Source organism: Chelonoidis abingdonii, chromosome 11, assembly GCF_003597395.2.
Source record: "Chelonoidis abingdonii isolate Lonesome George chromosome 11, CheloAbing_2.0, whole genome shotgun sequence".
Lineage (NCBI taxonomy): Eukaryota > Metazoa > Chordata > Testudines > Testudinidae > Chelonoidis > Chelonoidis abingdonii.
This window is the reverse complement of record NC_133779.1, coordinates 43653682-43681330: the sequence shown is the minus strand read 5'-3', so window position 1 is coordinate 43681330 and position 27649 is coordinate 43653682. Positions and strand designations below refer to the sequence as shown.

The 27649-nt window shown below is 41.0% G+C and overlaps 1 protein-coding gene and 1 long non-coding RNA gene across 2 annotated transcripts; one reads left to right on the top strand and one right to left on the bottom strand.

Annotated features, from left to right (window-relative positions):
• Positions 1-356: 356 nt before the first annotated feature.
• On the top strand, positions 357-15471 carry LOC116823149 (uncharacterized). The gene is made up of 5 exons (XR_004373346.2): positions 357-1797; positions 8077-8192; positions 12257-12414; positions 13603-13966; positions 15448-15471. It is a non-coding gene; the product is annotated as an uncharacterized LOC116823149 (long non-coding RNA).
• A 1-nt stretch (position 15472) lies between these two features.
• CIB3 (calcium and integrin binding family member 3) lies at positions 15473-21801 on the bottom strand. The gene is made up of 4 exons (XM_032777535.2): positions 21717-21801; positions 19802-19949; positions 16261-16456; positions 15473-15528 (listed from the first exon to the last, which is right to left on the bottom strand). The coding sequence occupies exons 1-4, from the start codon at positions 21729-21731 to the stop codon at positions 15507-15509; spliced, it is 381 nt and encodes a 126-aa protein (XP_032633426.1). The 5' UTR covers positions 21732-21801; the 3' UTR covers positions 15473-15506.
• Between the last annotated feature and the right edge of the window lie 5848 nt (positions 21802-27649).

Here is a 27649-nt window from a genome sequence, read left to right as displayed (position 1 = left end):
CTCTGTGACAATGCCTTTCTTAAAACGCACTCATTGGTTTTCATGTTTGTATTTTTAAAAGCTGTCACGTTTATTATGTGGTATTTGTTTTTACTCTGTTGTACCGGACCCTGAACATTGCATAAATAAATTTCTTATGAAAAGAGCAGAACTTTTTTTTCTTTGGTTTCTGCCAGTTCTGTTCATCTTTCATGTGTATAGCTTCCTAAGTACAAAATAGGCTATTTCTTCCATTAGTGAGAAGGGGCAAGAACTTGGTACGTTCTGGTTTGGTCTCAACTCTTTTTTTCCTTTAATTTCCAGTCCTCTGTTGAAAAAAACACCCCTTGTTGCTCTTCTGAGATAACAGTATCTAGCATAAAGATGCTTAGCAACAGGGCTCATTTTACTGCAGAATTGAGTTGACTACTTTCAATTTTATTGGCCCAACATCTGTTAGTGGAAGGTTACAAATTTTCAAGTTACTCAGAGCTCTTCAGGACGGTGTAGCTTGAAAGCTTGTACTTACCACCAACAGAATTTGGTCTAATAAAAGATACTATCTCACCTACCTTGTCTCTCTCTCATATCTTGAGGAACCAAAAGACTACAACAACATGGCAATTCAATTTTATTTTTCTGTGTATTCCCCTACTGCCATAAGTGGTGATTGATTAATTTTGCTGAAACTGCCACACCATTAAAGTCACATTATTTCACAGACTGATGTGGGGCTTGAACCTATGACTCTTGGAGTGTAAGGGATTTCAGTGTTAAATGTATCTGTAGCAAAATTAATCATTTTTATTATATACAAATTCTTAACATAAGTCTCATCTATAAACTGTAGGATTGTAGACCTAGGGCCAGTTATGTGCGAACCAGAGGTTTAGAAAATTGCTGCAGTAATGTTGGAAACTGGTCACTGGTGTAGGAGATGGACCATTGTAAGCGTATACAAAAAGTAGCAGTGATAAATTGGATTATTTTATATAACCACACATAGAGCTTTCCTCCAACTTCCTTATCTAACTACATGTATGAATTTAACTAGGGTAAGAGAAATGCAATAAATGCCAATATTACTGTTTCCAAACTTCATACACTTAAGTCGTTAGCTTTATTGTCAAGTATCGGGGTCGCATCTGAAGAAGTGAGGTTTTTTTACCCATGAAAGCTTATGCCCAAATAAATCTGTTTAAGGTGCCACCAGACTCCTTGTTAGTTTTATTGTGTATTCTGAGTAATGGATCAGGTGAAATGGTTCCAGCATCCCCATCTTAGGGCACTTTCTTTTTACACAACCAGTTCTGGATTTATTGTGGAGTTCCTTCCAGCTCCTCCTACTTCCCTCTGGTTAGCATGCTTATCCCCTGTCATATTGCTCGCAAACAGCTGCAGCTGCTCTCATACATAATTTAATTTCCAAAATTATTGATAGTGTACTTTATGCAATGAAGGAGTTGTCTGCCTTCAGTTTTGACGTACATTAAGTATCCCACTGGTGCCTGTGTGGTAACTTAGCAAGCTTACAACCTAATCAATTAAACTTACTGTGATATAACTTGCATATCATATTAAATCCAATGAAAATATACTCCATTGTCACTTCATAGAAAATTTATAACACAGCTGCTAGTGAAATCCAGATTCTAGTAACCAAAAATTAACAAATGTTGTTGGGTATATAAGTAAAATGCACTTCTAATCTGCAATATACATAATAGATGACAAATTCTGACGTGTGTTCATGTGATGTGTATGTTCTACTTTCTTGTACAGCTGCCTATTCCCAGTATTGGCTGATTGCTCATGAAGGTAACAACTGTTGTTTTTTTAACTTGAAATTATTTAAAAGTCAGGTTTGCTAGCAGCAATTTTATCTTCTTTGGATATTTTTAACCCACCTCTTGACTGTAGCCAGTTAGTAGCTTGCTTCTGAACCTGATAACAAACTTCACCTTTTTCTTCCTCCACACCCCCCACACATACGCTTGGGATGTTATTGTCTTCCAAAAGGCAATTCATCACCTTCTGATGAAGACCATGGAAAAGCTCATAACTACAACAAGCCAAATCGTGAGCATTAAATACAGTCTCCCTAGCCATCGGGAAGTTGGGCAGTGACAGCAGCATGTTACCAAGGCAGCTGGGCCCTTGATTCAAGGTTGACACCTTGAGTAAAACTTTATAGGCCCAGAATCTCTCAGATGCACTAGGGTTGATTTCTAAAGGGGGATGCTAACTGCTTATATGGCATTGTACCAATGGCCTAAGTGAGTTGCACATTTCTATTGCAGTACAAGGTGCTAGTGGAGAGGTGTGAGGAAATGTCCAATTAACTTTAATACAGAGGGACCACTCCACTGGCTGCTGAATTAGATATACGTCTGCTGTGTATCCATGTCAGCTGTACTTAACTGTCAGCACTCTCAGTGAATGGTGTAGTTGTAGCTGTGTCAGTCCCAGGATATTAGAGAAGCAAGGTGGGAGAAGTAACATCTTTTATTGGACCAACTCATGTTTGGTGACGATGACAAGTTTTCAAGCCACACAGAGCTCTTCTTGAGCTCTGGGAAAGATACCTCAAGCATCACATAAATGCCAGATGGAACAGATTGTTTAACATAGCACATTCTGAGAGACCATTCAGGCACTTTTTTGCTAACTGCTTATGCTAAACAATCTGTTCTACCTTGCATTTAGCTGTGACACTTGGAGTATCTTTCCTAGACTCGAAGAACTGTGTGTGGCTCAAAAGCTTGTCTCTCTCTCCAGCAGAAGTTGGTCCCATAAAAGATAATACCTCCCCCACCTTCTCTCTCTAGCACTCATGGTGAGCTTTTGTAACACCTGCAAGTAAAATAGAACCTGCTAATACCGAAGTCTGATTCACTGAACTTCAGTTGATTATCATGTTCCTTTATGTCATGAATCCTCATGCTGCTCAGTGTCCTGAATTAAATATTCTGATTCAACAGGAGCATTTGAAGGTGAGAAGCATTGTGTGCTTTCCCATATTAGTTAGAAAGACCTTTTAATTGTCTCTTTCAGATAGGCTAGGCTATGCAATCAGTTAACAGTTATAATCAACCTCATTAATGCCTTAACCATGAAATAACTTCAGCCCAAAGTCACTTGAGTTAATAATATTTAACTGGTGGATGTTGGGTTAATGTAGACCAGCACCTGAATAAGGTATTCCATCTACCTTTTGTCCTATCCAAAGTTTGCATTTCATGTCTTTATTTGTTGATATAATAAAACATACCATGTCTTTTGTCTACTGGACTTCTTAACTTTGAGATTACCCTATTGTATTCTGGTTTGTTTCCTGGGATACAAAACAAGCAGCACAATTACTTTTTATTCAAATTTACTTCCTTTAGTATTCAGAAATCTATGTCCTGGAATTCTTAAACAAATATTTCACCAAGGAAACTCACTGATGTAAGGCCTTACCCATCTGAGACATGTTGTCAGGGTTCCCTCCCCACTCTGAGGTACAGATGTGGGAACCTGCATGAAAGATTCCCCCCCCCCCCCCGCCAAGCTTATTTCTACCAGCTTAGGTTAAAAACTCCCCTGTTCCTTGGATTAAGTAACACTGCCACCACCAAGTGATTTCAACTAACATTTAGGGAGGGCCACTTGGAACCCTACCTTCCTCAAATATCTCCCCAAACCCCTATACCCCTTTTCCTGGGCAGGCTTGAGAATAATCCCCCAAGCACCTACATCCCCTTTCCTGGGGAGGCTTGAGAATAATATCTTTGCAACTTGGTACAGGTGAACACAGACCCAAACCCTCAGATCTTAAAATGATGAAAAATCAATCAGGTTCTTAAAAGAAGAATTTTAATTAAAGAAAAGGTAAAAGAATCACCTCTGTAAAATCGGGATGGTAAGTACTTTACAGAATAACAAAAGACTCAAGAACGTAGAGGATCTCCTGTCTAGCCAAAACCTTAAAGTTACAAATCCAGGGATAAACCTCCCTCTAAACAAGGAAAATCACAAGCCAAAATAAAAGTAATCTAATGCATTTCTTCACTAGTACTTACTAATGGCGTTGGATAGCTTGCTTTCTTAATCTGTCTCCGGCAAACACACACAACAGCCAGACAAAACAAAACCTTTTCCCGCTCCCCAGATTTGAAAGTATCTTGTCCCCTTATTGGTCCTTTTGATCAGGTGCCAACTAGGTTACCTGAGCTTCTTAACCCTTCACAGGTAAAAAGGATTTTGTGCCTCTGGCCAGGAGGGATTTTATAGTACTGTATATAGAAAGGTGGTTACTCTTCCCTTTATGACACAAGTCAACACTGAACTGAAAGCTAAACACAGCTGGAAAGAGGCAGAATGTGCAGATTAACAATACTGCAGAATTTGAAGTAAGGTACCTTGATGTTTTACATTATGAATGTGCTATGATGTGTGAATTCTCATAGTAAATTCAAACGCTGCAGTTTACCAATCTTTTTCTGAGATCAGTATTTGTTTGACACTTAGGGGTTGGGGCCCAGCTAAGGTTTTTCATTTGTAGAAATAATTTGTACCTGAATACAATGGCTGCTACATGATTTGCACCTGCAAACAACTACCTGAGAGAGAGACCACCTTTGTGGTGCCTTGGCAGTTAAGAATTCATGAAACATTCAAGTTGATGTTTCCCTAGTTTAAAAGAGAGGTGGCAGCTAGCTGGCCATTTTTAGTGAGAGGCCCTTTACCCTGGAACATGCTGCCCTGTTGGTCTCTTGTTACCGGATTCTATGAAGCTGCTCTGCTCTTCCATCCTTCTTGAGGAGGGGATGTGACAGAAAAGGCTTAACCAGAACTGCGGTGGTGTGTGATTTTAATGCTGATTTTTTTTTAATGAGTGAGGGGGAAGGAGGAGTTAATTATTTAAGTAGTAAGAGTTGTAAATGGTTTTATATTCTTGTTATAGTTATGCTAAGAAAATTGGGTGGATGCAATTAAAACCATGAATAAAATTAAAAATAAATACATTTGTGAAACACTCCTGTCTTCAGTGGGCTTTGGATCATGACCCAAGGACAGATCTGTATGCTCTTTGCTTGGCCTTGAGAAATGTAATGGCCAAATCAGTTTCATTAAACCAATCTTAATGAGATGCTTAATGACTTCTTTGTTTCAGTCTTCAGTGAGAAGTCTGAAGGAATGTCTAACATAGTGAATGCTTATGGGAAGGGGGTAGGTTTAGAAGATAAAATAAAAAAAGAGCAAGTTAAAAATCACTTAGAAAAGTTAGATGCCTGCAAGTCACAGGCCCCTGAATGAATGCGCCTAGAATATCAAGGGTTACTAGAGGAGGTATCTGGCCTCTAGCTATACTCGTGGATCATGGGAGTACGGGAGGACCAGAAGCGGAAAAGTGCCAAATATGTGCCCATCTATAAAAGGGACTAGAAGCAACCCAAAACACCCGACCAGTAGTTAACTTTCTGTCAGGGCGTAATCTTAGCAATAATTAAGAATCTCTGCACAAACTTTGGAAGGTAGGGTAATAGGAAATAGCCGCCATGGATTTAAAGAACAATCATGCCAAACCATCTGTTAGCTTTCTTTGTAGATAACGAGCCTTGGATAGAAGCGGATGGATGTGTTACCTAGACTTATTGTAGCCATTAGTCACGTTGTCTCGGCATGTTCTAGCGATAAATAGGCCAATACAATTAGATGGGCTATTATAGGTGGGTCATAACTGCTGGTGGTGCATACTGGCTGGCTATACAGTACTCAGAGAGTAGTTATTAATGGCTCCCAATGATGCTGGAGGATAAAGTGGGGCTTCCGCGGGCCTGTTTTGGACAGCTCTGTTAATCTCTTATCAATACATTAGATGTTGCGCATAGAAGTATGCTTATTTTTGTGCGATACCAAAACTGGGGATTGCACTGTTTGAAGAAGTAGTCATTCAAAGATGATCGGACAAATTGAAGTGGGAGCAAATGTTTGATGTAAACGGGATGAATCAATAAGACAAATGCAGTGCTCCACTTAGGAGGAACATGGTTTCCACTCCAGAAGGGGGAAGACGTCTGGAGGCTATGGCGAAAGAGTCTTAGGGGTCATAGTGCACACAGCATAAATAGAGGTCAACCAGTTCTTGTTACTGTTGCAAAAAAGCAACTGATTCTGGATGCCATTAACGGTGTTTGTAAACAAGGACCGAGAGTATTTCTGACGGCTCTACTCTCGCTGGTTATGCCTCAACTGGGGGGTATGGTGTGGTGTCCAGTTCGGAGGGGCACTGGCGATGTCAAGAAAGATTGTGGGGAGAAATTGGGAAGGGTCCGAGAAGGGGGAGCTAAGCAAGCATGTATTAAAGTCTTGCGGAACATGACCTTGAGAGAAGCTTGGACGAATTGGTTTATTAGTGAAGAGGAGAGGCCTGAGAGGGACATGTCGGCATTTTCAGTAGAGTGTAGGAAGGGGGTGGCATCAGGAGGAGGAGAAATGTGTCCGGTGTGAGCGCTCTAATGGCGTGAGGAGAAGCAATGGGGCTAACTGGGGCGGAGGGAGATTTAGTTGGACTTAGGAAAAATTGCTAACTGTCAGGGGTCGTGTAACAGGGTGGAATAATGTGGCCTGAGGAGGTGGTCTCACTCTGAGGTCATTTAAGAGTAGGTTAGATAAATGTCTATCAGGGGTGGTCTAGACAGTATTTGGTCCTGCCATGAGGGCAGGGGACTGGACTTGATGACCTCTCGAGGTCCCTTCCAGTCCTAGGGTCTATGAATCTATGAATATTTTTAAAAGGGTCTCAACCTGTTCATGTAAAACTTAAGTAAACATTTGTCAAATGAATACAAAACTGTATACATAAAACACCTAAAACTTGGTACCTCTGTCATATATGTGAGCACTAACCATCTTAATGGGTCTCCTACTGGATTTCCAAGTTTTTATTTTTACAGGGCATATAAATATGCTTTGAAAGATTTAGTTTCAAAATTTAGAAAACTGTTAGATTAGTTTAGTTGTCACCCACACACACTAATTCTACAAATGTCCACTCCCTTGCATCTGTACACACACCCAAGGCATTCAAACATCATTCTTAGTTCCAATTATAAGTATTAGAGTATGTAATGCAGCATGATCTGGTAGAAAATGGATGAGCAAAAGCAAAAAAAAAAAACATTTTAAATCGAATGTTGTTAAAAGAATATGATCTTTGCTACCACCACAGGGCTGACCTGTGTAGGAAATGCAGGGCATCTCTTGAATAGAATGAAGAACTTAACCTTAATTTTTTTGCAAGGTTATGTTTGAGACTTTGTATGAACATTCTAACACATAAAAAGTAATTTATTTTATTCATATACCAAGAGTTAGAGTCCCTTTTCCTCACATTCTTGGTTGAAGAAGCAAAACCTGCAGTAAACTAATTTTTTTCCTTCTGCATACACTTAAACCTTGGTTTGAGGTGAGAAGCATGCTTTATCTGGATTCAGTAGGCAGCTCTTATATACAGTGATTTTGGCTAATATTACTATACTGCATATACATTGTTTTTAGCATAGTCAAGAACAGTAAGGTGCCTCAATTTTTATCTTCCATACAAAAGATTAATGGAAATTTTTGCTTTTAATCTCCAATTACACAAAACCCACGTGGGTGTCTTTTACACACAGAAGCAGCATACTAATCCTACTTTAAACTGTATTTACTAATTAATATTCTGTGACTTATCTCCACCAAACAGCAGACTCTCTCAACAACATCTATTTCTTGCTGCCATACGAAGTGCACAGGGGAAAATATTTTAAAATATATTTAAATTCCCCAGCAAGCAGCTGCATATCTCAGAATTACCAACACCTACTCAGCTCTAATACAGATCCATTGTAGAACCAGTTAAGGAACATAGGTCTAGATTTGTAAAATTATTTAGGTGCTGTTGTGCTCAGTGTTACAATGTGCAAGTCCTGAAGCCTGTGTCACTTTTTAAAATGAGACTTGGACTCCTAAGTCAGTTAGGTATTACAATGCTGAGCAGAGCAACATTTAAATATCTCTTTAAAATCTGAGTTTTCTGTTTTGATTAACAAGATTTTTTTTTCCTGCTAGGAAGAAATGAAGGTGCCGGAGTCATCCTATACCTTAAAATGGCTTATGGAAACTCAGGCAGATTGGTTTGTAGACCATGGTGTGCCCTCATGGTTCCTCAGAGTCATCCCCAGAAAGTGCGAATTGTTGAACTATGATATTTCAGCATAATCGTAGAAGAATAATCAGTATTCCTATTATGAAACCTGCTTCTCAGTTGTTAAAAATTGGACCAAGGTTGTTTGAACAAAACTGCCATGAAAGTTTTTAACTAATTATTCAAATTAATAATAATTGCTTGCTTTGGTCAGTTTTAAATGTTGGGAGGTTAAAAAGAAATCCCATATATCCTCGATCATAAGACAGTTCGTTTATAAGCCAAACCCCACAAGATGGATAAGTAAAACTGGAAATATTTTATGACTCATTCATAAGTCAACCCTATCATTCACGGGTCAGCAAACTGGTTCCCAGGCCATCAGGATAAGCTACTGGTGGTCCAGGATGGTTTGTTTACCTTGCTGCAGGCACCGAGGTAAACCTAAGTAAACAAAGTGTCTCGGCCTGTGAGAGGTTTACCCTGACAGGCCATGACAGCAACTGGTGGGGAATTTTTGGGGGGGGAGAAGCTAGGGGTCAGGGGAGTAACCCCTGTGACCACCCCCCACATGACCCCACCCTTAGCCTGGGGCCCCCACACTCTCCCCTTCCCACCTTATCTGGGACAGGCCGAGGAGGATGTCTTGGGCCTGGCCGGAGCTGCTCCAGCAGGCTGTGGTGGACGGCGTGGCTGCAGCCTGCCAGCCCCGGAGCATATGCTAAAATGTTCTTCTGATTCAGGGATTTAGTGGTGCCTCAGTGTAAACCAGAAGAGCTATAGGAAACCTGGGATACCCATATATTAAGAGATCAGATGTATTGGGGAATAATTAATCCCTGGTTTCCTCAGTGCTCATGAGCAGCCACGGAATTAGTGCCAGAATGGACTAGATTGAGCTTTTAGACTCAATTCCTGCATAAGAGGTTGTGCGCTCCTGGACTATTCTGGAGAAGTTTGGATGCAGCACCTTATGGCAGCTTTTATGTAGTCAAACTTACAGGGCCGTCTCCAGGGTTTTTGCTGCCCCAAGCGATAGGGAAGAAGAAAAGCTGCAATCATGATCGACGGCAGCTCCACTGCACTGCTTTCTTCTTCGGTGGCAATTCGGCGGCAGGTCCTTCCCTCTGAGAGGGACTGCAGGACCCGCCGCCAAATTGCCAAAGAGCCCGACATGCCGCCCCTTCCCCTTGGCCGCCCCAAGCACCTGCTTGCTGAGCTGGTGCCTGGAGCCGGCCCTGCAAACTTACTTCCCTTCCTGCACTGGCTCAACATTGCTAGCTGGTGCATGTGTTGGGAAGGGCAAAGCCAAGCATTTACCCACTCTTTTGCTTCTCTCCATGCCCACTTGCTTGCAGGGAGCACCAGACACTAGGGTCCATGCCATGATGTGGGAACACTAATATCATACAGGAGAACTGGGGAGGAGGAGGAGGTGTATGAAAAGAGAGAGAGGTCTTACTACTACTTATCCCTAATATGGCTATGCAAGACTGGGTCACAGTCTGACCCTGTATTAAAATGGCTGTAAGTCTCGCACTCTTAAACACTTCACCATGATCATTGTCCATCAAGTAATCCATCTCAATATCTATATTACACCATGGTAATCCACAGCTGCTAAGCAGATGAAATCCTGGCTCCACAGAAGTCAGTGTGAGTTCTGTCTGCTGTCTTTGCCCTTTGTTGTACAGAAAGTTCTCAACTCAATACTGAAATAACTAATTTAACTGACTAGTAAAAACCAAGAAGATACCTGGAGAGTCACAGTACAGTAATGTGCACTGACTCAGGATATAGTGATAGCTCACTCTTTTAAGTTTCAGAGTAGCAGCCGTGTTAGTCTGTATCCGCAAAAAGAACAGGAGTACTTGTGGCACCTTAGAGATTAACATTTATTTCAGCATGAGCTTTCGTGCATCCGAAGAAGTGAGCTGTAGCCCACAAAAGCTTATGCTGAAATAAATTTGTTAGTCTCTAAGGTGCCACAAGTTCTCCTGTTCTTATAAGTTTGTTACATCTGATTCCTTACATTACTTTAGAGAACTATTGTGAAGTCAAAACTCAAACTGCAAATTTGAACCAAATTCAAAAGTTTGGTGTTTACAAAACTCATTCCTAATTCAACTACCTCTGTGAATGACACCTTGAAATGCTTCATAAGCATTTAAAACATGTCAGACAAAGAACTAATGCAAGTCCTGTCTTCTTTTACAGTCTGAGTAATTTAAAATGGTCAAGCTGAAACATGTTCCAATCTTTTAATATTTCATTACAGGGCTGCTGAGGATTTACTGCAGGATTAACCTCTGGGATGTCTCCTCATATGAGTTAGTGAGTCATATTGGTCATAGTCCCTCATAAAAATAAGAGTCAACATTTTATTGAAATAATTCCAGATAGCTGAGACTGATTAGCAGAAGTCTGGATCTCCAGGAATATTTTGTCATATATTGCTTTTGCAGTGTCTCGCAGTAACCTTTTTAGCACGTCTTAAACTGTCAAGATCTGTTGTCTCTGATGGCATCTTGCAGATATTCTCCATCCAACTTGTTGCCAGTGTCTCTCTTACTAGCTGTGAGGTTGCTGTAGTTCTGACTATACCATCAATTTTAATAAATATGATTTCTGCTCCTAACAGACCAGCACCTTAGCTGCTGGAGGGAGAAAGAGGCCCAGAAGCAGATTTACAGGCTATCTTTCAGGCATTCAGATCTCATCATGGAGGGTGTGGTATAAGAACCTGAATAGAATAGGATTCCAATTCTTTTTTGTCTGAGCCTAAAAACCTGTTGATTTAGCATAACAATTTTTTTTTAAATACAATTTTTACTGTCTGCTCAGCTACTATTTTTCATATTTAAATATTTTGGTTGTTTTAGAAAAAGGTTTACAGTGACCTGCAACGGAAATCATATATTTGGGACCTTCCTTCCTTTGTGACATATAAAGTAGATCTGAAAGGTTTTATTTAAATTTCAACTTTTTCCTTTTTTTAAATTTTGTTAACATTAGAAATATCAGGTCTCTTCTTCCCTGTTCTGCTGGAAGAGTATATGCAACAGGGAGGAACCAATGCAAATATAATAGCACATGAGTATGAAAATATAACAGTTGAGTACGGAAGGAATTTTTAGTCACTGTTTTGAACACCAATTTTATTCAAACTTGATACATGCTTGGGGGCGGGGGGGAAAGCTGAAGCTTCAGTCACCCTCACCCCTTCAACTGAGGCTGAAAAAAGAACTGGAACAGGAGTTTAATTTATCAAGAGTCCTCTGGTTTAAAACGTTGCAGACAACATTTGATGTTCTGTAGGTAAAAAAACAAACAGAAAAAAACTTTCCATATCTCTTTGTCATCTCTGTTGTATGAACACTTCATAAGTATTAATGGACTTATCCTCACATCACTAGAGTGAGCTGGGGAAGTATTATCACCATTTTACAAATGAGGAACTGAGGTACAGGAATGGAAAAATTTGCCCAGGACAACCCAGGAAATCTATGGTAGAGCCAGGAATGGAAGCAGATCCCATGAGTCTCAGTCTAGCACCTTAACCACAAGACCATCCTTCTTCAGTCCTGCTTTATATGGCTTCCGTTTTCAATAATTGTTGTATGGCCCTAGAGCCTGGGAAATAGGTACTTAGATATTTGTTCCTCTAAATATTTTACAAATCACCATAAAACAGTAAAAGGTCCAAGCACAATTTTTCTTCTGCTGGTTACCTTCTAAAAATTACACAGACAAGATAATGACTTTAAGAGCTATTGACAGCACAACAAAATCATTTGAGGACATTTTTTATGTATAAGAAGTAGTTTAATAATGTGCATAACAGACACTGTAGAGTAACAGCCTGTTACAATTTGTTTTCCAACTTGTTTAGAACTCAAAACAGGCAGTTGACTTCACAAACTCAATGTAGTGCAGAGTGACCAGGGGATTCAGCTGTAAAAATCGGGACTTTTTATGCGAAAAATGGGACCACGATTACAATGAAAAGTTCTTTAATAAAGTGAAATCCATTCTCCTGGGCTCTAATGCACCAAATCAAAAACTCTATTCGTGATGATAGTATCTTTATCCATTTTCTTCTAGTGCACTGTCCACGCTTCCTCACTGAGGAGTTAAATAATGGATGGCTCATTATTTCAGGAAAGATTACAAAATATAAGAGATTGGAAGACTTGGTGAACTTTCATAAACATAGTTCTATCAGACCTTACAATGAACTGTTAATCCAACTATGTGGATAGGTAAGTCAAGTGGGAATGTGCCTCATCTTTTGTTTTTGCCCTAGAGTAGAGTACTGTAACTGTATTTTACTTATGGTGCAGAAACAATATAAACTGCTCCTGGGACTATGAACATAAGGAAGAAATGATATTGTTGCAGCTTTCAGTAATCATACAGTGCCACTTGCTGGGTGATATAGGTGGTGCGACTAATGTGTGGTTGATGCTTATTAAAATCCTAGATAACTTTGTTCTGAGTCAGCCTCTCTGGAAACTATAAGTGACATACAGGAGGGCTGTTGAGTGCTGAGAAATCACAGACCTGCAGTAGCAAAGGCTGGATACAGAAATAGAGCTTGAAAAGAGATGCAGGCCCAGGAATTCTCCTCTCCTGATCCCTCAGACAGGCTTTTAAAATTTGTGTTATTAATGAGAAAATGAGCTAGTATGTGGTGCTCAGCATTCCAGGCTGCATCCCTGCTTTCATTTTCTAATGTTAACTTGAGAGATTATTTATATTCAGGGTCCCCAGTATTCAGTGATGCTGTAGAATGGAATTTGCCATGGAATTGTGCTCCAGAATCACATTTTTTTAATTAAAAAAAATGAGAAGCGATTGTAATAAATGAAGTGGTGTCTGCCTTCATCTACAGACAGGCTGAACCAGTAGCTTTAAGGGGGATGTGAACTGCCCCATTCATCTCAACAATGTTTATCAAAACCTAACAACTATAATTTGTCAATTTTAAAAAATATTTAATTGGCCACTTTAACAGAAACATGCAGCCAATGTGCTTATCCCACAGCCCTAAACAACCTTCCATAATTCCCCAGCTGTCCCCTAACCAGCTCCCAAAACCCCCACCTTCACTCCTGACAACTTCTGTGAAGCAACTAAGCATTTTCAATACAAAATTTTGCAGCACATCAAAAATTTACCCTGTCCTTGCATTTTTAAATGAATGAAATTTAATACCAAATTAAATAACACAAGAAGTTTGTTCCAACTGAATTACTCATTTTCACATGTAATTCAGTAAAAAAAATCAAATTTTACATATATCTGAAGCAAAGACCAAATTTTCAGTCTGCTGCACTAGAACACTGCAGATTCCAGGCTCAGGTTCCTTGACATATTCTGCAGGTCACAGAGCACGTAGAGTCCTGTTCATAGTCTTATTCACTGTTGTCTATTTTTTTTCTTTTCAGGGGAGTGATTAAAATACTGATTATGAAGAATTGTTTTCTCACACAGTTATTTTAAATAATGATATGAGTTGTGCAAATCTCTTAGTGGCTTTGCTCCCTGAGAATCTGACTGAAACCAGCGGTTGCATTTCAGGATCCACACTAGCACAGCACACTATTCCAGGAAACAGAACAACAATGCAACTTACTCTTCCATCAGATTAGGAAGCTCCCCCACTCCCACCCAGGACAGTGGCATCCAAATGATCCTTCAACATTAGTGACAAAGAACCTTCTTCAGCACAAACTGATTGTCCTAGCTGCAGTTTGAATGGACTTCATGCTCCAGTTACAGAAAAAATGAAGTCTGAGTCAAATAGATCTAGTAAGTAAGATAGTTTCATTACACATATTAAATCTATCAGATTTCAAGTTCTCAGTTTAAAGCTTTTTGTATTTACAACATGCAAACAAAAACTATTGATAGAACAATCTGAATTGAGCTATAAATGGAGAAAACATCAAAACTGATGGAAAACAATCTGTAAAACAACAGAACAATCTATAATGGATTAGGAAGAATATACTAGGATATTTAAGGAGGATCATGGATTAAGATTAAATTTACCTTTAGATACAATAAAAGATGCGAATTCGTGTCCTCTCTCTCTCTCTCTCTCTATTTTTTTTTGGTAACAACTTAAAGCATTAACCTTCAGCAGCATCTGTGGAGCAATTCCACTTAATCTTGGAGGATTTCTCTAGCACTAGAAAAAACTAAAGGATGGCTTTTAAAGTGGAATAGTCAGATAAAGACTTGATAGTAGTGTACCAGGTAGGATACTGTATTTGCCTAACACATTGCTGGAAAGTTACACACCTCTACCCTGATATAACGTGACCCAATATAACACAGGTTTGCATACAACGCGGGAAAGCAGCGCTTCAGCGGATCAGCGCATCAGCTCCTAGCCACAGCACTCTGCTTCTCGCCACCAGTGAGTGTGGGGAGGTTGGGGAAAGGACACACCTGCAGTGGGAAGCGGAGCGCACGGCTGGGAGCTGGTGGAGTGGAGCGGGCTGGGGACGGGCTGCTCCGCTTCCTCTGCTGCTGGTGAGTGAGGGACCTTTCCCCAACCTCCCCTCCCCCCCGCCCTGCCCCAGCGACACGGCTGGAGCCGCAGCGCTCTGCTTCCTGCTGCAGGTGAGTATGGGGGGGCATCCTTTCCCCAACCTCCCCGCATTCACCAGCGGGAAGCACAGCACCACGGCCAGGAGCTTGCGGAATGGGGCGGGCTGGAGCCTAGCTGCTCCACTTCCCGCCGTACCAGTCAGGTGGAGGAGGGTGTGGATAGGGGACAGGAGCAGGAGGGCTGGGTGGGGCTGGAGTCCTGGGGGTGATTAGGGATGGGGGTCTTTGGAGGGGGAGGTCAGGAGACAAGGAGCAGGGGGTCCAAAGTAAGTTCAATATGAGGCGGTCTCACCTATAGCGCAGTAAGATTTTTTGGTTCCAGAGGACTGTGTTATGTCGGCGTGGAGGTGTATATTTTTTGTATGTTCTTTTTAGGGTCTGGCTTGCTCTGAACTACAAAAAATAGTTTCTTCTGAAAATGACAGCATGTGGTGCTACATGTATGTTCCATTACAGATCAGATCTGCTCAGGCTGTAAATCAAAACAAGACTTTTTTAAAAAACATTTTATTGGCCAAAAAAACCTTCTGCTAAATTACAAAGGGAAATCTTGATGAATTGTATCTTCTAAAGATTTAAACGAGACAAAACAAGACTTTTCTGCCTTGCTCTTCAGTGTCTGAAAATCCTTATTTGGTCCTCTTTATTTCTCTCTTTCTCTTTCATATGAGCAGTAATCTCAAGCAAAAGGTAATGACATCAAGATGCAGTTCTCATCTCTCTTTCCCCAGATTCAGATTCGAATGTGAAATGTACTATTACAAAAAAAAAATCACTTATGTGTGGCTTTTCATGTGTAGATCTAAACCCACTTCCCTAAGGCTGAATAAACTAACAGCTGAAAGCCAAATGCTAGGAATGTGTTGCAAGTCAATGATTGTTTCATAGACACATTTTTTTGGTATCTGGTATTCTTGTGTAACTGAAACACTTCATAGGATAAGACAGAAGTCAGAAACTGAGTCTGGAGAGAAAAGTATAATTGAATGTATGCTTAATAGTAACATTTATGAACAGTAATTCAATGTATTGTGTGACAGAGATCCAGTCATCCTTAACTTGGGCACACTTTATTTTATTTTCTGGTTTGGGGATAAGAATTTAAAATGCTGAAGTTTGAAGAATCTTATGATATAATTAAAAATTCTTTAATTTTAAGACTGTTTCCATTGGATTGTTGCCAACTCTTCCAAATTTATCATGAGTCTCTCAGTATTTTGTAAATCTCATCTCCTGGAGTCATGAGATTATGTGAGACACTCTCTCTCTCCCTCTCTCTCTATTTTTAAGCAAGTTACTAGCACTTCTGGTTGTGGAGAAAAGTTGTAAAACATGGTCTGTGGTTCAATAAACAAAAGGCAAATAAAAACTCAAAGCATTTTTTAATCTTGTTAATGTGGGGAGATGGGGGTTGACTCATGTTTTTTGAATGGTTAAGGTTGGGAATGGTGGAACTGAATGTCAGACAGGGAAGTTTTTACTGTTACCTGAGGAAATCAGGAGCTCGTGCTATCATGTGCTGAAAATCTTCCACAGAGAGTCTGCCATCATTGTCTTGATCAGCTTCATCAATCACCTTATCACAAACAAGACAAACCTCCTCTGGAGTAAGTTCATTTCTGGTCAGTTTGTTAACAGTTTTCTCCAAGTCTGATTTGCATATGTAATCATCATTGTTAAAATCTGTCAAAGGAACTAGAATTAATAAATTCAAAATTACAAGAGCTGTCCTCTACATGTCTCCCAGCCAGCCCCACAGTGAAAAGCTGTGTGTGTGATTCATTATCAAATCCCAATATCTCTGAATAATGGGACTCCCAAACAGAATTTTAGAATTGTACACTCATCACAATTTTTAATTTGCATTTATAAAATTACTTAAAAGGCACTGTAATGGGGCTCCTGCCACGCACTGGCCTTGAGAGGGTTAAAACCAGCCTAGGGAGGCTGAGGGGCAGGCAGCCAATTAGGGTGAGGGCTGTAGATAATTAGGGTGGTGGCTGGACCAGCCAATGAGGGCTCAGGCGGCCCATATAAAAGGAAGCTACAGACCAGAGCCAGTAAGTTTGCTGCAGGGGGCTCCTAATGGGCTGTTAGGACTTACAGTGCCCCCCCCTCCATCACTCGCTCGCTGCTGAAGGAGTGACTCGGCTGTGGACTGCCAAGCCACTGTGAGGAGTGGCTGGATTCTTGTTGAAGAGAAGAAGAGAGGGAAAACAGATAGTGACATAACCAGAGGGCTATGCCATGAAGCAGATGGTGAGAGAAAGAAGCCATAATGCGCCTGCAGGTGGAGGCAAGGGTGGGAACCACCATCAACCAAGGGTGCTGCCGCTGGGACAGAGCTAATTCCCAAAACACCCAGCAGGAGGTGCCAGTGTGTGAGTGACCCTATGATAGGCACCCATCCACAAGCTCTGCATACTCAATCATAGGTTAATCTGGCCCTGAGCTTCACGCCCTAACAAAATCCCCCCATAAATAGACAAGCAAACTAATATTAATGAACTAAATGCATAAAAAAGAACAGTTAAAGGAACTGTTTGATTTTCTCCCCCCCCCCCCACTCCCACAAATAATCACTTCCACTTAAGTGTGCAAAAACAGAACTTGCTGTTCTGTTTGTATTGTATAATAGATTGTTTGGCTTTTGTTGAAATGGAAAGAAAATTCAACTGAAAACAATATTACAAGAAAAACTATACAACTCCTGTTCTTAAAATTGCCCTATGAGAAACTCTGATAAGGCAAGGCTTTTCAAAGGATCCCACTGGCACTGGGGCAGGAGAACTTTTCCAAGCAGCCTAATAGTTTTTGTCCTAAATGCTGCTTCCTCCAGTCATGAGGATTGGAGATGAAATAACTGCTCTGGATGAAGCACCAGGAATTCTCCAGCAGATGTCAGACACTGATCAGTTGCATCCTCCAATCCCAGTAAAACCAGATCAGAGCCACTCAAGTGCTTAATTAAAGAAAATTTTAAAAGGGGAAGGAGAAATACCAAGAGAATCTAACAAGAAAGGATTAAATGGCAAGACAAAACTAATTAAAAATGTGTATGTGCCAGAGGATGTAGGACCTGCCAACTTTTTTTATGGCAAGAAAAATTTAAAAGTCATGGAAACTCAGAATATGCAGCAGAGTGAGAGCCAGCTACTATAGAAAGGAACCATGGAAAAGATCAAAACTTGATCATTGTATTTAATCTAAAGAGAGAAATCCCTGGGGTTTTTGACATACCAGCATTGGAAACATTCTTGGTGGATGGGAACTCCCAGAGGTAAGTAGGAAATGAGTCATGTTGTATTCCACTCTCCTCCCTAGCTCCCCACCCCCTCAATGGGCTTTCTGGTCAAAGACACCACTGTTAAATGTTATGGAAATCTTACATGGATGGGCTAAAGTACTCTACCATGTGAGATGCATGGATGGCCAGGAAGTACATATCTGAACATGCCAGTTAAGCCAGTTGGGGACCACCCGGAAGTCCTGGACATAGCAAAGTAGTTGGTACTGGATAGCAAGTACTGATGACAGGTTGACCAGAATAGTCAAAGGACAGAATTGTTTTCATAATATGTAGGTTTCTCTGTAACTAAGCTAAAAAGGCCATATATAGTTTAGCTTATGAGAAGTGTACATCTTGATATATTAAGCAAACTGCTTCTTTTAATTCCATTTCCTCTGTTTTTAATCAATCTTGGTTTTGGTCATGATTACTGGTCACGAATGATTACTGGTGATCGCTCATGATTACTGGGTAATGTCACACAGTCCATAGAGAAAAGAAAACCTTGTAACTGCTAAGGCGAGGTGCTGCTTGTTGAAGAATTTATAGAACCTACATGTCCTTCTCAGGCTTGGGCTACAGTTAAATTTTTACCAGTATAACTCTTTCAATTAGGGGTGTGTTTGTTTCCAGACACTCTTATACAGTTAAATAGTAAAAGCCTTAGGTTATGTGTATGCTGTCCCGCAGTTCAGCCTACGGGGATGAGCACAACCTTGCACACCAAAGTCCTGCACTGTAACTCCTCTGTGTGGACACTGTGGGCGCAAACAATAAGTTTCCTAGTAGCCCTGTTTGAAGAGGATTATGTTAATGTGAACTAGGAACATTTTAGTTCATGCCTGCAGCAGCCACACAGGGGAATTACAGCACAGAACTTTGATGCATATTGCTGTTCACATGCCTGTAGTCCAAACTATGAGGTAGTATACACAGGCAACTAATATGGACAGACTTATACTGGTATAAAGCTGACTTATACCATTATGGCTGTTCCCCTTCTTTTACGGGAACAAGTTATGCTGCTATACGCACTTTTATATTGCTATAACTGTATCTGGAGAGACCAGGGGTTGGGGGAGGGAATACGTTTTCACTACACTAATATAGGTTTCCAAAAGGGCCTATATGGGATAAGGACTATGTGTATTCAAACAAATTCTTGAAATGGAGGTTATGCATTACCACCATGATCAGTTCTCAAAGTTTCAGGCCTCAGCAAATTCTTTAGGTTCTGTTATGAACCCTCCAATAACTGAGGGCAGCTCAACAGAAGTTTGAGGCTTAGTCTACACTAGGAACGTACGTCAGTATAACTATGTTGCGCGGCCATATAGAAAATCCACACTCCTGAACTACATAGTTGTACCAACACCCATTCATCCCCCTGCTGTAGACAGCATTGCATCGATGGGAAGGCTTCTCCTGCTGACATAGCTACCACCTCTTGGGAAGGTAGAGTACCTACACCAACATGAGATGCTCACCCATTGGTGCGGGTAGCGTCTTCACTGAAGTCTTCACTCTTCATAGAGTTGTACATGTAGACCTGCCTTAAGAGAGAGAGGACCTCCTTGGCTGTGATGATGAGGGCCATCAAAGTACATACACAGTCACAGACCCAACTGAGATGGCAGTTCACAGTGCACATCTTAAGTGCTCTTGCATCAAAGACCCTTGAGTCAAATACAGCACCAGGATTACCTCCAAACTTTACTATCTACGCCTGTTTCACTCACCATAAATTTTAAAGGCATAATAAGCTTTGAGGTCTCTGGGAGCCATTTCACTCAGCACTGAAAACATGTCCAAAAAGTCATCTAAAGTCATGTTGCCCTCTCCATCCTCTGAGAAAACTTCTGCTATCCGTTGACGGAATGGATTGTCCTGTGGAACAAGGATGCAGGATAAAATGGATCAGTCTTTACTATTATTTTTCAGGGGTTCTCAGACTTTTGTACTGGGGACCCCTTTCACATAGCAAGCCTCTGAGTGCGACCCCCCCCTCCATACATTAAAACACTTTAATATATTTAACATTATTATAAATGCTGGAGGCACAGCGGGGTTTGGAGTGGACCCTGACAGCTCACAACCCCCCATGTAATAATCTCATGACCCCCTGAGGAGTCCCAACCCCCAGTTGGAGAACCCCTGTGTGATCGGTTTGGTCACAGAAACCTCCCGGGAGCTGCCAACTCATGTGCCAAGACTACCTCTGCTCCTGTTTTCCCTACCAGCTCAGGACTCCAGCACCCTGTCTTGCTGAGCCAGACACTCCTGTCTGCTCCAACACAGACCCAGGGTCTGAATTACTTGCCCCAAAGCTGTAGGTTTACCTGAAAACAGCTCACAGAAGTGTGCTTGTCTTTAGTACTCAGATGCCCAACTCCCAATGGGGTCTAAACCCAAATAAATCTGTTTTACCCTGTATAAAGCTTATGCAGGGTAAACTCATAAATTGTTCACCCGCTATAACGCTGATAGAGAGATATGCACAGTTATTTGCTCCCTCGGGTATTAATACATACTCTGAATTAATTAATAAGTAAAAAGTGAATTTATTAAATACAGAAGGTAGGATTTAAGTGGTTCCAAGTAGTAACAGACAGAACAAAGTAAGTCACGAAGCAAAATAAAATGTGCAAATCTATGTTTAATCAAACTGAATACAGATAATCTCATCCTCAGAGATGCTTCAGTAAGTTTTTTCCTCAGACCGGACACCTTCTAGGCCTGGACACAATTCTTTCCCCTGGTACAGCTCTTGTTCCAGCTCAGATGGTAGCTAGGGGATTCTTCATGATGGCTCCTCCCCATTTGTTCTGTTCCACCCCTTTATATATCTTTTGCATAAGGTGGGAATCCTTTGTCTCTCTCTGGGTTTCCACCCCCCCTCACTGGAAAAGCACCAGGTTAAAGATGGATTCCAGTTCATGTGACATGATCAAGCCTTCATTCCTCCCAGCCTGACTCTCAGGAAGGTCTGCTTGCAAACAGAGCCCCAGTCAATTATCCTGGTTGATGGAAGCCATTAAGATTCCAAACCACCATTAATGGCCCACACTTTGCATAATTACAATAGCCCCTCAGAGTTATATTTCATATTTCTAGTCCCAGATACAAGAGTGGTACGTTTATACAGTTAGGATGATCACTCTCAGCAGATTATAAGCTTTGTCATGATACCTTACAAGAGACCTTTTGCATGAAGCATATTCCAGTTACATTATATTCACTTATTACCATATTTTTATAAAACCATATAGACTGCACAATGTCACACCCTGATTTATGTCAAGGCATCTGACAGATTCAGTAGTAGCCCAGCTCCAGTTTTGCCCCCTCTTTATTTTAACCCAGGTGTGGCAGACAAACACCCCCTTGCTCTGCTACTCTTTTGTGTACTAAGGTTCAGAGACCAGCAGGCCCAGCATCAGCCTTCTCTACTCTACCTGGTACTTCAAAATGTTTTCAAAGACAACTACTGGAAGCTTCCAGAAGGATGTTGGAATTAAAGAGCTATTTGCCAGGGAGCCAGGATTCAGATATCTTTCAGCCTCCTGGTAATTAGTACAGTATGAATTATTTAGCAGAAGAGGAGGAAAGTGAAATGTGGTTCCTCATCTAGCATCTGTGTTCCTTGGACTGTACCTTCAGCTCTGCCATGCTGCCAATGAGTTCATAGGGAAGCTTCACATCTGGTTTATCTATGTAGCTGAGTGGGACCAGCTGTGGGGCTAGGTCTCGGTATCTGTAAAACAATCTGGCAAGGGAAGGAAAGGCTCATTTAGGGCTCAATATACTCATGGCTCTAATAACAATGTTTGTCTTTTCAATATTGCTCTTTATACTTCACATCATTTAGCAGGGTAGTTACATTTAAATGTCATGTAGTATGCTTGATGAAGGGAGAAACATAGTATTAAATATACTTCTTATATTATATATTAACCAGAAAAATTATTTTCACTGTTATATTAAAAAGGGGGTGAAAAAGTCTGTTCAAGAACTAGGCAGCTGTACTATGGGGAACAGAATGACAGAAGCAGTTTTCTAACGTTATTTAGTAATTTACTACTGCCTCAGTTATGCTTCCATCTCACTTCTGCTAGTCTGACATCGCTCTATCAGCAGCCATTTTTACATGATTGTATTACTGAGAGGAACAGCCTTCAAAGTTCTCAGTGCTCTAAGACTAATCCAGCTAAAATTCCACTCTGGAGAAAATAAAATAACATAAAGCAGTATTTCTAACTATCTGGATTATTACTTCTAAGACAGCAGCCTACAATTTTCCATTCCCTCATTCCTCCCCCCCACCTCCAATATCCACCACAGGCCCCTTAGCCCTTTGCTCACCAGTAGCCTTTTCTATGTACCTCTGCTTCTCAGCCAACCACCCAGGCATTAGTACCCCCGCTTGAAGGCTGCCTTACTTGGCAAGTGTATCTCCAGTTTATGGCCAAAAGAGCTGCCTCATATCAATGTGCATAATCCATACTGGGATGTATGTGAGCAAATGCTGCTCATAGCTCTGTGAGACCATGAATTCTGGGAGAAGCCCTTCTTAGTGATCCTCTCCTAGTGAACAAGGTGATGCAGAGGAGAGAGGGAAGAGCTGCTGGGTTAGAAAAGAGCTGTAAAGCACTGCACTGCATTTTACAAACTAATTTTACAGACAATCTTCTCGGTAATAGTTCATTCCAGCTGCCATTGAAGTCAAGGCCTCTTATTGTGGTTTTAAATATGGATTTAGGTGCCTAAATGAAGGCACACAACTTTAAACATTTTGGGTATAATAATGACTCATAGATTTTTAAGGTCAGAAGGGACCACTGTGATGCAAATAAGTGATCTTCAAAAGATCTCAGGAGAATTAAGAATGGGGTGCAATAATGGAAATATTTTATGCCTACCTTGCCTTTGAAATGAGCAGACCTTTTCCCTCGCAAAAACAAACAAGAAAACCCACAGGTACTAGGAACAGACAACACCTCCAGGACCATCTAGTCCACCCAGTGGTAGGAGTGTCCTCTACCCTAAGCTCTTAGGCTTTCCTTAGATATCTTCTAAAATTTCCCTTCCTTTTTTCTCAGCTTTAAGGTTTAAAAAAATGGGCCTGTTGTAACCTTCAAATGTGGGACTTCATCCTGCATTCTGTTGCCCACCCAAACCTCCCACTGATTTTGTTAGGATTCAGAGCTCAGAAAGGGAGATCTATAAAATTACCTCAAAAAATGTTTATTTTTCTCAGTGCTATTTACTTCCATTCTTGCACTAGACTGAGACGACCATTCACAGTTGTCACCAGTGAAAATGGTATCAAACAATGGGTCAGAATTTTCTAAAGGGTTTCCTGTCAATAATAAATACCTTATTCATGATATAATTATGGTCTTGGCCTCTATTCAATACACACAGATACAAACAGCTTAGGTTTTATTTATTACAGATGTTCACTTCATTTGCATTTTGTGCTACATAGCACTCATAAACAGAGACCAGGGTGGGCAGCAATAGGAGATCACAGTCTGCTGTAGAAGGGCACTCTGCTTTTCAAAGGAATTGACACATTGATGTTGTGCAGTCACATCCTAAGAAAGAGACAGGTGCTGGAAGTGTTTCTGCTGATTAATTTGCTGCATGGTAAATGAGAACCAAAAGCTGATTTCCCCATGCAAAGGGTTGTCCACCACATCACCAGAATACACTACTATTGTGTAGCGGAACCTGAAAAAGTACACTGTGGTACCACTAGGAGACAGGGTGACCAGGTGTCCCAATTTTATAGGGACAGTCCCAATATTTGGGGCTGCTTCTTATATAGGATCCTATGAACACCCACTCCCTGTCCCGATTTTTCACACTTGCTGTCTGGTAACCCTACTAGAAGACCAGATTCAGGTTGCCAATTAGGATTCTTGATCTTCCAGCCAATGAGGCATATAATGGATTACAAAAATCACTAAGCCCTTCCTCCTCACCCCCTTGTGCCCAGTTGACTAAAGATCAAATGAATTGGCCAATATGTACCACTTACTGGGAAGATGTCCTAAAATTTCTGGTAATGAGCGATTCGGGCTAACCCAGGCCTTGTGCTCCAATGAGGCACCAGGCTTCAAAATATCACCACAGCTTTTCATATATAAAGTCCCAGTGGGTGGCATCATGTTGTCTCAGCAAAAGCTTTTAGTCTACTTTGATGCTGGCATGATTACTGTGGAATCATTTTTGTGAAATAATTTAATTCCTAATCTTGTTTCATGGGACTTGGGGCTTGCAAAAAAGTCTCAGGAAAATATCATAAATGCAGCTGTAAAAAGTGACAGAAAACAATAGATGCTTTGGGGATAGCACTGCATTGTCAGGACAAAATTAAAAGCTTTCACTTTAGCTTTTGCTCTATTTTAAAGACAAAATGAGCCAACAAAAGTCATGGAAAAGAGCATGTTATAGGGTCAAAGCAGAATGATTTCAAAGCTAGAACAATCCTGCATTTGTAAAGAGATTAAACAGAGGCTCTAATTACATTTTTATACCTCAAATTTCTATAAATCTAAGAAATTATAGTTACCATTAAAAAAACTAAATCTGCATGGCACTAAAATATTTCTTAGGTTACACTGTAAAGACAATAGAACAAGATCATGAACTACTGGGAAAATATTTAATCAAATAGATGGCATATGCCCAGGGTAGCAATATTCTGTGTATCACTTGTTATAAAACAAGATAGTAAGGCATGGGGCCCTCTGGCAGAGTATTTAGTGAAATACTTAGATGTAACTTGTTATTGTGTTTTGGGTGGAAGTGGTTGGCATATTAATTGAATTATAGATTTTTGTCTTAACTAAAGACATTGAACATGATTTTTGCACGTGTGTGTATACTCCGCTATCTATCACAATGACACTGTATTAAATCCTACTTAAAACATATTAAAAAGATTATTAAACTCACTAGATGAGTGGCCTGACTTTATTATAATCTCCTCACAGTTTACAGACAAAAAATATAGACGCACCTCAGAATTTCTTTCCTTGTAAAGAACGTGCAGTCCTGTAAAATATGGAAAGATATGAAATGTGGTGGCAAATTATTTTTGTTTGTTTTGTTTTTAAACATACACTGGCCCAAAATCTGTCCTATTGTAAACACACTGACTTCACCGGATTTACATTAATGATGAAGCTGGTCCAAGCTTTATAAACTTTCTGTTTACAATTATAGAGTATTGTTTGACAGTTTCCTCTCAGGTAAAGGGGTATTAAACAGCCATAAACCATTTACTCTAAAGACTTCGGACACCATTTGATAGTCCTAATTAGTGCCATATAACTAAGTGCTGGAGACTCCTTTAAAACAACCTGTCATTATCCTGCATAGTGTCTAATTTGTCTTTTGTTTGTTCTTACCTGATATACATCCAGCTGCTCTGGAGTGAAAATGGTTTGTTTATTGCCCATTTCTGTTTCTGAATCCTGATTCTCGTCCCATTGCCCTTTCCCCTTAAGTTACCTTTACAGGAAGGCTGAATACTGAGATATGAAAAGCTGCAACAATGAGGTTCAGACAGAGAGGAGGATCAGATAACCACCTTCCCTGGTTCATGGATTTCAGAATCATAATAGGAGCATTTCATCAAATCTTTAGTCTGAATACATAAGACTCTCCTACAGCATCATTCACCTGCTCCCTGTGGGCTCTGCAGAGACTCATATTACAGCATTTAACAAACAACTAACACAATTTCTATCCCTTGTCTCTGAACTAGATAGTGGACTGTGTGGATTTTAGTTTTATGTTTCTAGCAAGTCAATTCACATACCTAATGACTGCTAGGAACTCTCTTTCTTCCTTCAACATTCAGCAACTCACTCTGAAAAAGAATCACAGTGAGTATGGTCCTGAGTCCTTTTCCTGATGTTCATTATAATACACATTCTGCATCATATGCTAATATTAAACTGTATTTTTGACTGTGTACAGCAGCAATATCGTACTCAATCTCTCTCTTTTTTTTTTTAACATCCATCCCATGCCAATTTGGCACACAATGCAGAAACCATTCCTCTGAAATTTACTGCTGCTTCTTTCCATTTGCTCTATGGTATTGACATTGACTATTCTGCCCTCACTGCTAAGGTTGCTTCTTAAGGTTTCTCTTATTCCTCATTTTTCACACCAGTTGATTTCCACTTGACACTTTCATGTGTGAGTTTGTGTTGACATCTGGATTACATGACCCAAAAACATCCATTGCTCACTTCTTATTCTAGTGGAAATGACTGGCATCTCTACATAATTAGTGTCTTTCAACTGAGGTATTGCCAACCTCAAGCATTCAACAGTCATGAGTCAGGTCCTCAAAATCATGAGATTTTGAAAAAAAAAGAAATGTTTGGCAAGGGCACTGAAACAATGTGTATAGTGGGGGCACTGAGAGCCATTGAACCTAACTGTAAACTCTGCATATAAAGGAAACCACTTCAAGTCAGGAGGTGCTGCAACATCCCCTGCACTCCTAGTTTCAGCACTTATGAAGTTTGGGGGGTTTCTTATTTGCCCTTGGTTTCTGAGCCTTTAGGGTTCGTTTGCTTCATGTTTTCAAGTTTTTCTGCAACCATCAGGGCTAGAAACTTACTTAAAAAAAATTAAAGCTGAGATTTTCACGTTACCTCCTGATTCCAACAGCTGGGGAGTTAAGAAAAACACCAAATATTATGTATCAAAGGGGTAGCAATGTTAGTCTGGATCTGTAAAAAAGTGACAGAATCCTGTGGCACCTTATCGACCAACAGACATGTTGGAGCATAAGCTTTCATGGGTATTAAGTCTGTTAGCCTATAAGGTGCCACAGGACTCTGTCGCTTTTCACCAAATATTATTAAACTTGAAATAAAATTGTGAGAGGTGACAACTGTCAGGAAAAATGAAAGGACGGCACTTCAGTTTCTGCTTGGCTCTAACAGACAAAGCGAGGACAACGAAAGCCAAGGCAGCCCGTACGTCAGTGTAAAAGCCGAATGATTTCAGCGCTAGAACAGCCCTGCGTTGTGATTTCAAAGCAGAAGAAACTGATCCTCTCGCCCGGCAGCCTAGCTCTTAACCCCTCCCTCCCATGCTATGCTGTTGTGTCGGCGCCAGCCGTGGGGGTCCCAGAGTCCGAGCGCCTTCGCCATTGCCCAGCTGGGCTCAGTGAGGGGACGCCAGGGAGGTGCTGGTTCCTCCTCCCTTGTGCACCACAGAAAGCTCCGTTTGGTTTGGGGTGATGTTGTTCCCAGGGCGAGGAGTTGTTGTGGCGGTCACGGTGCCCACTGCACAACAGTCCTGTGTCATCCCGGGGAGGCCCCGTCCCTGCCCCGGGGCGGTGGCTGCTGACAGCAAAACAAGAGGCCTCACGCCCGGCTCGGCCTTCTGATCCCAAGCGCTGCCCGGCGCCCGGGGGGGTCAGCGCCAGCCGCTTCAGCGAGGGAGGAGCCAGGGCTGGGCACCGTGCGACTCCCGAGCAGGCGACCTACGTCCCCCCCATGGGTGTTGCCCCGCCCTGTGTCAGGAAGCCCCGCCCATCCGCCCCAGTTCCG

What these genes read in the sequence shown, in the direction of transcription:
- CIB3 (XM_032777535.2), bottom strand. An exon ending in TTATGCCTTTAAAATTTATG is followed by an intron (nt 16,457 to 19,801) that starts GTGAGTGAAACA and finishes TTCCTTTGACAG; the next exon opens with ATTTTAACAATGATGATTAC. An exon ending in CGAGCTCCTGATTTCCTCAG is followed by an intron (nt 15,529 to 16,260) that starts GTAACAGTAAAA and finishes TTTTTGTAATAG; the next exon opens with TACATTTCACATTCGAATCT.